Raw genomic sequence first — 12227 nt, 5'->3', positions numbered from 1 at the left:
CAGCCAGTTGGTGACAAGGTGAGTCTACCCGGTTCCTGGTGTGGCAGGGCTGAGACTGGCTCTCACAGGGTTCGGTTGGCCAACAGCGATGCTACAGAATTTGCAAGTGTGGGAGAGGCCAGAGGCCAGAGGGAGGGCGGGCGGGGGTCTGGGAGAAGGGGTGGCAGTGACAAAAGTGGCTCCGACCACATGGCTGGCAGACCTCTGTGCCCTGGTGCCACCCAAGTCCTGGCGTAGCAAGGACCGACTGGCTCCATGGGACCCAGTGAGGCTTCAGATGCTGGACCCTGGCCAGGAATTGCTCGTCACCTGCACGCACAAAGCAGGAGTCTGGGTTCAGGTTCAAGGCCTTCAACTAGGCCAGAGAAAGACTGCAGTGGAAAGTCTGGGTGACAGTGGGAGGCCACTCGTGTCCCTTGTCCCTACATCCCCAAAAAACAAGCAGCTGGGCAGATGGGGGAAAGGGATGGGGGGAGACACTAGGGCGTCACATGCACAACAGATAGAAAGCCTGTGGTTCCAGGTATTAAAGAATCAGCCTGCTCAGACTCAGCAAAAAAATAAACAAACAGGCGGAAACCCCTGAGTGGATGTAGGTTCTGCTAATAAACAGTTGGTTCCGGCTTTGCAATTAGGTTTAGCCACATCCCCTGTGCGAGGGCTGGATTTCACAGTTCCCGCTCCCTGCTCTGGGCCTCCTGGGCCTCAGAGAACAGGGGCAGCTCTTTGGACCCCCAAACCTGGGGCCTGGCCATGGCAGGGCTCCTGTGAAGTCCCTTTTTCTCAGAGGAAAACAAAAGAATCCCAGAGAACCGGGGCTGAGAGGGTCTGGGGACGGCCCACTCCCAATGAGCCAAGACCCACGGGGGCAGGGACCCGCCATGGCCACCTGGCAAGGTAGGCACAGGGATGGAGCTGAGGTGGGCCTGGTCTCTGGGCCACAGCATGCATATGAACCTCAGCCCTTGGGGTGGGGGGTGGGGGGTGCAGAGAGTGGGCTGCAGGCTGAGGCTTGTGGGGGAGAAGCCGCCGTGGCAGGGGGCAGGCTGGGAACAGAGCTGGCTGGCACCTCTCCAGCTATAAATAATTCCCCGCCACAAACAGCCCAGTGGGGGAGCTTTGGCTGTGGCTTCATTGGGCCGCCTTGGCCAGTGTGGAAGAGCGTCACCTGTCCCTGCAGCCTCTGTGCTTCCGGAACAGTCACCTCCCTCCCAGTGCACACCCCCTCTGAGTGTGCACGCCTGCCCGTGCATAGGCGCGTGTGCTGTTGCATATGGCTGAGAGACGGCTCTCAGGGTGACGGGGGCAGCAGATGGCAGCTTGGGGTCCAGGATGCAGAGAGGGAGGGAGGGAGGCGCGCTGGCCTGAATATCCCTGGATTCACGCCACCAGGAAAGCCCACCCTTGGCCTCCAGCTATTCACTCCAGTGGCTGAACCTCGGCCGCCGGGCCCTTCCTGCCTCTCATCAGCTGCCAAAGCTCTGATGTTAAACTCGACCCATGGGTGAACCAAGGCCCTTCCTAGATAACTAACTCTGCCAGGCCCGGCTGGTTAACCAGCTCTCCTTGGTTCTCTCTGCTTAACCAGCTCCCTCAGGCCCCCCAGGAAGCAGCCACTCTGGGGTCCCCAGTGCAGATGGCAGCGGAATGAGATAATTCCTAAGGTCCCTCGCAGCCCGAGCCGCTGCTGTTCTCCCGGGCAGCCCCGTCCTCCCAACTGGCCAGCTGACCTACATCTCTCCTGCTGCTATTTCAGCAGCTGCCCTCGTGCTGTGTCCTTGGTGGAGGAGGAGGAAATCTGCTGACAGCCCCTTCTCCGGGGCTGTTCCCTGTTCAGGGATCCTGGGCTCGGGAAGGGGAAAGGGGCCGCTCATTTTCAGGGCCAGGTTCTGGGCAGAACGCTTGACAGCAGCCTGCACACCACCGAGGGGTGGGCTCATTATCCTCAGTTCAGAGACCAAGGATCTAAAGCTCAGAGCGTAAGGTCCACACCAGGGACCCCAGCTAGTGGGTCCCAGGGCTGGTAGCCCGACTCCATTTTTCTCCATCACGCCACTGCATCCAACCCAATCACAGGCCCAGATAGTAAGAAGGCAGAAACGAAAACAGTCCACGGAACCTGGGCCTCAGGGCTGAGTTCTGGAAGTGGACCCTGAAAAGTCCAGCTACCCTCCATCGGCCCGCCCGGAATCCATCTACAAAACCAGCCACGCTCCCACCAACCCTCACCAGGGGTTACAGGGCTTGGGGGCCACAGGTCCTTCTCCCCCAGGCCAGGACTGGCCCTGAGCCCAGCTCCAGGAAGAAGACATCTGCTTCAAGTGCTGGCTGCAGTGCAGGTGGAGCAAGGACCAATGGGGAAGGGGAAATGAAATTCAGAGAGGGACAGCCACTCACCCAAGGCCACACAGCAAGTTAGGGGCAGGCAGAGGCAGAACAATTTTTTTTTTTTTTAAATCTTTTTAGGGCCGCACCCATGGCATGTGGAGGTTCCTAGGCTAGGGGTTGAATCAGAGCTCCGGCTGCTGGCCTACACCACAGCCACAGCCATGCCAGATCAGAGCCGTGTCTGCCGACCTACACCACAGCCAGGCATGCGGGTAAGTAGCCAATATCTGTTATTAGGAATTCATTTTGGACTTTACTATTTATTTTGGAATCCCTTGCGCTCACTCAGCACAAGGTAGGCAGAGCAGACGATGTGGAGAAGGACCTGAGACGGGGACGTGTTGTGGGAGCTCGGGGGTGGGGGTGGGGGGGGGGCGCAGAGGACACAAACTCAGGGGAAGGCCTCCCGGGGGAGGCAGCGTCTCCACCAGGCCTTCAATGACTAGGTGATCCAGGTGTGTGGGCATCTGCAGGGCAGGTGTTACAATGCTGCCTGGCCCCCGGGGCCCCAGGGCTGCCCACTGGGCCCACACCCTCCCCTAGGCCCAGGCTGGCTTCCTGGTGGTGCCTCTGGCTTGGGGGGTCTGACCACTGACCTTGGGCCAGGAGACTTCCACACGGTTACAGCCCTGGAGGGAAGGTCCACACACTCCCTCTGGGCCTCCCTCCCCTCACTGTCCCTCCTGGGGGCATCTCTCCGGCTTCACCCTGCTGCTATTTCCCTCAGGAGGGAAAACTGTCCCATCAGCTGCCTGCAGACAACTGAGAAGACTCGCCAACCAGCCCTGAGGCCACTGCACTCGGAACCCCCAGTGGGCCTGAGAAAGCCCAGGGGTTTCCCGGAGGGGAACTCGGTCGGTCGGGGGGAGCCTGTGGGGAGGAGCGCGGGCTTGAGCAAGCACTCCTGAGGCCAGCCAAGGGGACAATGACCTGGGCCCAGGGGAGAGAGAAGCTTGGGCCTGCCGGGCACAGCCACGGGGGCCCCAGGACTTCCTCCTCTTCCCAGACAGAGACAGGCTGGAAACCAGCCTTGGGACAAGCACATGGCCTGAGGGAAGGCTTCTTGGGCCCTTCCCAGGGCCCCAGGCCACCCATGCAAGGAGACCAGCCAGGCCTGTTTGACTGCTGTCTTCCTCAGGCCCTCGCTGAGTCCCTTTCTCCATTCCCAGGTCCACCTCAGGGCCACCTCCACTGGGGCTGGGCAACCCTCTGCCTGAAGGAGGCCTGGCTGTGGGAGCCTTCGGACCCTGGCTAAGCCCATGGGAGCAGGAGATACAGGAAGGGGGTGTGTGTGGCACAGCAGGTATCTAGAGCCCTCAGTGAAACCGCTCCAAGAACGGTGGTATCCATTGCCACTCATTGAACACTGATGGCTTACCAGGCACATCATCTCACTTAATCCTTGCAACATCTCTGGGAGGGAGAGAGAATTATCACCTCCAAGGTCATTCGGCCAGAGGTCACAGCTGGGATCGAAAACCAGGAGTGTCTGATTTGGGGCCACATTGAGTTATAATTCCAACACAGGCCTCTCAGTCCCCTCTCTCAGCTCCGGTATCAGCCTTGGTGACACAGGGTAGCAGGGAGGACTTCCTGGAGGAGGTGGTACCTGCACTGAATACTCTACGATGACAAAGAGAAGGCAGCCAGGTAGGGGAGCAGAAAGAGTGTTCCAGACAGAACGGCATGTGCAAAGGCCTAGCAGTGAGAAGCAGTGGGAGGATCAGAACGTGCCAGAAGGTTGGTGTCACGGAAGAGCAGGAAGTGGCTGGAGGACGGGACAGCAGAGGCTGGTTCCAGAGGGCCCAGTACAAAGAAGTCTAGGCTGACCCTATCCTATGGATGGATATATGGAAGCTTCCGGAGGATTCTGAACGGCGCAGGTGGCTGGTCAGATGACTCCCCCCTCAAAAAGGAGGCAAAGCTGGGCCTGGGGTCAGAGGTGGGAACGGGGCCAAGGCTGGGTGCACACCGAAGACCAGAAGCGGCCCGCAGCCCCGGCTGGGAGCTGGGGCTGACCTTTAATTATTTACAAGGCCACCTCCCAGCAGGCCTCAGCACTCCTGCAGCCTGGCCTTGCCCAGCTAATGAACTTGGCCATGGGAGACCTCAGTGCGGCCACTCTTTTATTAAACCCAGCATGGAGGGGTGAGGGGGGCTGGGAGGACAGGACAACCTAAAAAAGCCTGAGCACAAAACCGGTCCGCCTGTCTATGCAGCCCATCCACAAAGAGAAACACAGAGTTCTTCCCAGAGCGGGAAGGGGTGGGATGGGGTCGGGGACGGATGTCCCCGCGAGAGGGGGCAAGAGAGGCCTGGGAGCCCCTGTCCAAGGTCACCAGCCAGTGCTTGATGCAGCACATGTTCCGTAATTGGGTGCCCGTGTTCACACCCCAGCAGTTTCACTTAAAAATCCTACCCGCTTGGGCTGGGCACTTCAGCCCCCTGGGCCTTGGCAAAATGGGTCGATGCAGGTTCTTTGTGGAGCCGGCCCATGTCGCAGATTCAAGGAACACAAGGCGAGGCGTGTGCAATCTCAGCACACCTCCTGGTCCACAGCGAGTGCTCAGTAAGTGCTCATTGTTGTCGCTGGTCCCTCCCTGGGAGCAAAGGGCTGGCCGGAGACCAGAAGCCCTGTCTCTGCCCCCAGACACTAAGGAGCAACAGGAAACCGAGGCCAAAGCGCCCGCTGGCCTACGTGACCCAGGTGCCGCAAGGAACCCCAGCCCTTCCCCTGGCTGTGCCGCCCCTGGGCTTCCTGGGGCCTGGCCCTCTGGCTTCCAGCCCCTTCCTCCACTTTGAAGGCCCTTTGAGCTGGGAACTGACACCCCATGAGTCTTTCCCTTCCCATCCTGCCAGCTTTATCCATGTCTCCAGACAGCCAAGTTCCAGCCACTGTGGGTTCGAATCAGCACTTACAAGGCCTCGGTTTGAGTTTCAGCTCCACCCCTGAGGAACTGTGTGACTCTGGGGGAGTCAGTCCACCTGTCTGAACCCCAGTTCCTTCTCTATAACATGGGGGCCACGTCGCCTATTTTTCCTTAGCATTTTTTTTTTGGGAAAGCATTTGCATTTTACTTTATTTTTTATTTATGTTCATTTCAGGGCTGCACCCTGCACACGGAAGTTCCCAGAGTAGGGGTGGAATCAAGCTGCAGCCGCCGGCCTACGCCACACTCACAGCAACGTGGGATCCAAGCCACATCTGCAAGCTACACCACAGCTTGTGGCAACACCAGATCCTTAACCCACTGAGCGAGGCCAGGGATTGAACCCACGTCCTCAGGGAGATAAGGTCAGGTCCTTAACCTGCTGAGGCACAACGGAAACTCCCACATCAAAGAGTTTTAATGGTAAACCCCGAAAGCATGGCAGTAGTTACTGTCTTCCAAGGCCCAGTGTGGCTGTCTCTCCCTCCAAGAAGCCTTCCTTGGCTTCCTCCGCATATAAGCTCCCTCCTCTGAACCTCCATCAGCTCTCAGAACTCATGGTGTACATTCTGGCCCCTTTGACGGCTTGAACTCATTTTGCCCCATACAGGCTTCATGTACAAATTGCAACTCCCATTTTACGGGCCGAGAGGTGCAGAGGCGGGGTGATCCGCCCTCTCCTCGGGTGGGATGGTCCGAGGGGTCCAACATAAGGCAGGGAGGCTGCTTGAGGATGGACGAAATGCACTTTAGGCAGATGGCCTGGAGTGGAGGGAACGCCCCAGATGGGGAAGGAAGGGGTGAGGAAAGACCATTTTCCAACCCCAGGCCCCACAAAGCCACCCAAAGCTCCCACCCCTTTCTCCAAGCTTTCTCTGTGGTTCCTGGGGTGGGGGGGTCCCTTTCCAAAGACCTTGGTGATGTGAACACTCACCTATGCCCTTCTCTTCACCAGCCCCAGATGAAGACGTGCTACGTATCTAAGCTACTAGTGGAGGCACAGCTGCCCCCATTTGGCAGATGAGGAAACAAACTCCGAAAAATCCAACATGTGGGACCAATGCTTCATACCAACGGCAAAGCTCTTCCCACTGCAAGCTCTCAGCATTTGCTGCTTTTGGTCACTAACTCTCTGCCTATGACTCCAGCCCACCCATCTGAGAACGAAAGCAGAAGCTCAGAGCGGCCAGCCATCAGCTCCTTCACTCGTCCGTCTGGCCCAGAGCCTCACGTGGAGATGAAAAGCATCTGGACCACCTTCCGGGGTCCTTCTGCATCACACTCCCCACCACAGCCAACAGTGCCCCTGAGCCAGGAGGCTGGCGGACATCCTGCTGTGTGACCTTGGGCAAATCACTCAACTTCTCCGAGCCAGCGTCCTTATCTACCAACAGGGGCGACAGGAAACACTTCTGCTCTTCGTAGCCACCCACTGTAATACACAGCCAGGGAGAGAAGGTAAAACCAGCCCAGAAATGCACAGTTTCCATTTCCCTGCCTCGTCCTCAGTACGCCTACTGTAAGGGAACCACAGAAAAACAACTCCCAGCAAAGAGACTCACTACCGTATTTACTCTGGTCCAGCCACTTTCGTAATTTCAGTAGTACTGGGAAATGGTCAGGGTCTTAAGGAGGCTAAGAAGTCTAGAGTCAGATGCTTAAATTTGAGCTCCTACTTAGCAGCTCAATAGCTGGGGGGCAAGGAAAAATCTCTCGGCGCCTCAGTTTTTTTCGTCCATAAAACAGGAATGTTCTGAAGGTTGACAGAGGTTATATAAGGTAAGCACTTGGCGAATGGTTGGCACCCAGTGGTTTATAACAGTCCGCTCATGTTAGTCCCATTGTTCTCAGTCACATTGGTAGACCAGGTCCTCAAAACCAGGGCAGGAATCCTTGGCACACGTGGTCCCAAGAGGAAATTGAGACAGGAGGGAAAAATGTACCCAAGTCACAGAACCAAATCTGGGGTGGGTCTGAGAAGGAACTTGGAGGCTGACTGGCAAATCCAGGAAAAAAAAAAAAGCAAAACTAGGACTCAACAGACAATGCCTGTCCAGGTGTCCCTCTTCCGCTCTTGCCACTGTGTGGAGCTGTGGGTCTGTCCACCTGTTGTCCTCCTCCCACGACAGGGGCTCCCTGACCTGTCCGATGGACCTGTTCTCCCAAGTGTCCTAGTGCCTGGAATACAGCAGGGATCCAGTAACCCTGAATGAATGACTACGTTAATGTTTATATAGAGTCCTGTTTTTCTGTTGCTGGAACTATACTCCTGCCATTGTGGCAACTGCCTGCTGACTCAGTTCAGATCCCTCAGACATGCAACGCCGAGCCCCAAGACTTCCAAAGCGGTCGCGCTCCGGGGCACAAACACCCCACTCAGCAAAGGCGGCCTGCCCACCTGCACATGGGAGGGTGGGGGGTGGTCACACGTGGCCTCAAGATCCTCGTGCTCCCTTCCAGGAAACAAACTATTTCTCCTGGCCCCCTCCTTCCTGCTCTGCCCCATGACTCACGCCGAGCCGGGCGGACCTGAGAGTGCAGTCAGCCAACAGCACTGGCACAAGGGAGGTCTTCACGGTGACTCGGCAGAAAAGCCGCGGGCGCTGGAAGCTACTACCCAGGGGATGCACGGAGGTGTGGCCTAGGCGGGGCCAGGGCAGGGCCCTTACGCCAAGGGTGCCAGAATACTGCACACCCGTCCTCTCCACGATTGGCTGCTCCAACCACAGAGACCTATGGGGTGGTCCTCGCCCAGCCAATCAGGGGCCCCGGGGAGCCCATTCATTCACAAACCCAGCAGGAAAAGGAGCAAAGCTAGGCCCAGAGTTTGGTGAAACTTTGAAACACAAGCGCGTTCGCTGGGACCAAGGCAGGAGTCGGTAGGGCCCGATCGCAGAAAGCTAGACTCAGGGACTGTCGCGTCGCTGTCCACGGTTTCAGCGCAGCAACCCGGGCGTAGCGCGCTCTCTTCCTGGGCCACATTGTGCCGACTGCCGGCTGCCCAAATCCCGCCCGGTCCCGAAGGGCCAACCAGCCCGGAAGGAGGCGGCTCCCAGGCGGGTTCCTGGCTGCGGGCTGGGCAGTAAAGGTCCACGCAGGTGGTCCGGCGGCAGCTGCAGCCACTTGGGAGCTGAGCAAGGGGCCCCTCGCCGCACCGTTCCCTCCCTCCCTGGCCGGCCACTTACGGCAGTCATCCTCATCGCTGTTGTCAGAGCAGTCATCGTCCTCGTCGCATCTCCACAAGGAGGGGATGCAGCGCTCGTTCCGGCACCGGAACTGGTTCTCTTCGCACTCCTTGGCAGGCCCTGCGCGGGGGAGAGGAGGAGGTGTGAGCCGGTTCCCCGGAGCAAGCTGTGCTGGCCGCGTGGAGGAGGGGTCTACTGTCTTGAAGGAAAGGGGGAGATGCTAGAGCCAAAGACCCAGGGACTCGCGCACCCTCGATCCGGAAGGATTGAAGGCAGGATGATAAGGGTTCCTGGGATGGCGGGCTGCTCCTTGGCACGACGAAGCCAGGTACAAACAGCTGGTGTCACACAACTTAGGTACACTCCCCATTCAGAACATTCACCCGCACGCATAGCCTATAGTGAGAGATCCAGGCCGGCACAACCCACAGGGAGCCCGCGAAAACGCCGCGACAGGCGCACTGGGCGCTGCTGGCACATCCCCCTCGCACGCAGTCCCTCTTTCTCTCAAACGCGCAGGGGTCGCCGGAAACGCATTGTCAGGCGGATAAGTCGCTGGGCTCCGCTCATTGCCTCCGCGGAGCGCGCGTGTCAAATAAACCCCAAAGGCGATAATCACACAGCCCACACGAAGCCATCCGTGACCACCCCCCGCAAAGTTCCTGGCCCCCGCTGAGCCCATCCCCCAAGAGCAGGTGCCGGAGGGCAGAGCCCACCACACAGGGAGCCGCGAGGGCGGGGTCGAGGGCAAAATGAGGGACAGCTGGGTCCCGAGGAGCTAATATCCCACCCGGGCGCCCCCCTGCCAGGCCCGAGATCAGGAGCCCCTGCGCAACCCGCTCCCCCGGGCCGCCGGGCCGCGCTTTGTTGGCGACTCCGGCGGCGCAGAGCCGGGCCCGGGACCGGCCGCACGCACCTTGGCCGCTGCGCAGTGGATCCGTCGCCGCCGAGAGATGCTGGAGCCGCAGCAACAGCAGCAACAGCAGCGCCAGCGGCCGGAGCGCGCCCGGCTCCGGGAGGCCCATAGCGGGCCCCGGGCTCCGGCCGCCGCGCCCCGCGCACCCCGTGCCGCCGCCGCCGCCGCCGCCGCTCCTCAGCCTGCCGAGTCTTTGCCACGGCGCCGGGGCTGCAGCTGCCCCAGCCGCCGCCGCCGCCGCTGCCGCCCGCCCCGGCTCCTCGGCTGCATTTCAAGCAGGTTCCGTGACGCTCGGCGGCGGGGCGGGCTCAGGCTGGGCGCGCGGCCCCGGCCCTGGGCCGCCGCCGCCGCCGCCGGCGCGCGCGCCCCCTCCTGCTGCCGCCTCCGCCCCACGCTCCTCCTGCTGACGCCGTCTCTCCCTCCTCCCTCGTGCCCTTGGTCCACTCCCCCCTCAGCCGGCGCTTGGTGACCCTGCTCTGGGGTCGCCGCGTGCTGGGGGCTGCAGACGCCTGGATGAGCCAGGCGAGGCCTCTGCCCCTAGAGGGAGCGGACGGCCCAAGGGAAGCCGCACAGGCTGCCTGGAGGAGGCGACAGGCAAAGAGGAAGCTGAAGGATGTCTAAGAGCGAAGCTGGGCAGCGGGAGGGGTGAAGATGTTCCCTGGTGCACAGGCCTGTGCACATGGAGCAGGGCGGTCATGGACAGAGGTTGGAGTGCCAGGATGCCTGTGATCAGGGGGAAGGTGAGAGCAGGAATGGACCTCTGCACCCCTCCAAGGCTCCAACGTCCATGTAGCTGGTTCATGTGCCCATGTGTATCTGCGTGTTGCACGCTCATTTGATCACGGCTGAAGATGTGAGACAGGTGGCTTGGGCCTGGTGCACAGACCCGATTCATTCATCCTCAGTCAGGTTTCCATGGGGCCAGGCAGAGGGGCAGACAATCAGGAGGACCTGCAGGGACAACAGGGAAGTCCTTGCTGTGATGGAGAAGTGTGGAAACTGTGGAACTCCGACGAAAGGAGTTCCTCATCCTTGCTAATTAGTTGGGGGTGGGGGCACACCCAGGGATTCGGTCCACCCTTGCTGGACCGAATGAGAAGGCCCCTCCTCTGGAAGGTCTCAGCCCCACCTCACCCCTGCCAGGGTGCAGGGTGCAGGGTGCAGGGTGCAGAGAGTAGACCTGGGACTAGATTTTACTCACCTGCTGGTAGGCAAGGCCCAACCAGCACAGCATTTTTGGACAATAAATTTTGAGGGCACTGGCCACTAAAAGAGACAGACTTGAGGAGTTCCCATTGTGGCTCAGTGGGTTATGAACCCATGAGGATTCAGGTTCAATCTCTGGCCTCGCCCAGTGAATTAAGGCTTCAGCATTGCTGCAAGCTGCAGTGTAGGTTACAGAGGCAACTCGGATCTGGCGTTGCTGTGGCTGTGGCGTAGGCCGGCGGCTTCAGCTCTGATTCAACCCCTAGCCTAGGAACTTCCATGTGCTGCAGATGCAGGCCTTAAAAAAGACACACACAAAAAAGACAGACAGACAGACAGACCTCGAGGTGGATAGGCCCAGTGTAGGTCCACCCTCCCCTTCTCTTTTCCTCCCTCACCTCCATGGTAGAGGGGCAGAAGAAGGGACTTCAGGAGCTGTTAGTCTCAGGCCTGGAAGCCACTCTGTCTCATCAGCAGTCCTATTACTGAGCATTATTTCTTCCCACAAGGGGCAGCCCCTTGGCAGTGTCTGTGGCCAGCCTAAGAGAGAGGCAAGTGGACCCCAGAGAGCCCAGCAAGTACTCCTGCCACTACCCCTTCTGTCTTTTGTTCATTCGGTCATCCAACAAGCATAGCCCAGTCCCACTCTGCACCAACCCTGGGCCTAGGAATACCAAGGTGACTCAGACTTGGCATGAGCCTGCTTGGTCAAGAGACAGACCATCAATAGATGGACAATGAAATGCAGACAAGCTTTTAACAAAAACTTATGGAGCACCGACTATGTCCCAGGCATGGCCCAGGAATCCAGTATAGAAAGAAATAGGTGACAGCCTTCTTTGCGCTCCTGCACCTTACATCTTAGTTGTGAGAGACAGACACAAAAGTAAGAAAACAGGAGTTCCCGCCATGGCACAGTGGTTAATGAATCCGACTAGGAACCATGAGGTTGCGGGTTCGATCCCTGGCCTTGCTCAGTGGGTTAAGGATCCGGCGTTGCCGTGAGCTGTGGGGTAGGTTGCAGACGCGGCTCGGATCCCGCGTTGCTGTGGCTGTGCTGTAGGCCGGCGGCTACAGCTCCGATTAGACCCCTAGCCTGGGAACCTCCATATACCGAGGGTGCGGCCCTGGGGCGGGGGAGGGAAGCAAGAAAACAAAAAATAATAATAATTTCAGATCACTATGACTTCTATGGAAAAAATAAGTAGGATGATGTGAGCGTGATGGGAGGTCATGTTAGAGAGAGGTGACCAGGGAAGGCCTCTCTGGGAGGTGACATTTCACTGAATGGCAAGGAAGTGCCTGCTATAGAGTGAATGTGTATGTCCTCCCAAAATTCGTATGTTAAAACCTAATCCCCAAGGTGAGGGTATTTGGAGGTGGGGCCTTTGGGAGGCAACGAGGACATAAATGGGACGAAGTGCCTTGATCAGAGAGGCCAGGCTCGGTCTGCTCTGAAACCCCCAAACGCCTTCATCACCTGGGTGTCTTCCGTATAATGATGAGGTTCTGCAGCCAAGAGCCGTATGTTCATCTTAACTGTGGATAAGGCTCACGGACTGCTTCCTGTACCAGAAAACAGCGACAATTATAGCAGCAAAC

General features: G+C 58.8%; 1 protein-coding gene across 18 annotated transcripts in view; it reads right to left on the bottom strand.

The window, feature by feature from the left end:
- Positions 1–9728, bottom strand: part of LRP8 (LDL receptor related protein 8) — a 79280-nt gene extending 69552 nt beyond the window's left edge. For 17 of the 18 annotated variants that reach the window (XM_005665391.3, XM_005665396.3, XM_005665392.3 and 14 more), the window contains exons 1-2: positions 9420–9728; positions 8504–8623 (exon numbers count right to left, since the gene is read on the bottom strand). In XM_005665391.3, coding sequence (XP_005665448.1) covers positions 8504–8623; positions 9420–9528 — 229 coding nt within the window. In that variant the 5' untranslated portion in view covers positions 9529–9728. The remainder of the gene's footprint in view (positions 1–8503; positions 8624–9419) is intronic. The other variant, NM_001199891.1, reaches the window with a different exon arrangement.

This window comes from Sus scrofa, chromosome 6 (assembly GCF_000003025.6).
Source record: "Sus scrofa isolate TJ Tabasco breed Duroc chromosome 6, Sscrofa11.1, whole genome shotgun sequence".
Taxonomy (NCBI): domain Eukaryota; kingdom Metazoa; phylum Chordata; class Mammalia; order Artiodactyla; family Suidae; genus Sus; species Sus scrofa.
The sequence above is the reverse complement of the archived record's forward strand: the minus strand, read 5'-3'. Positions and strand labels throughout refer to the sequence as shown.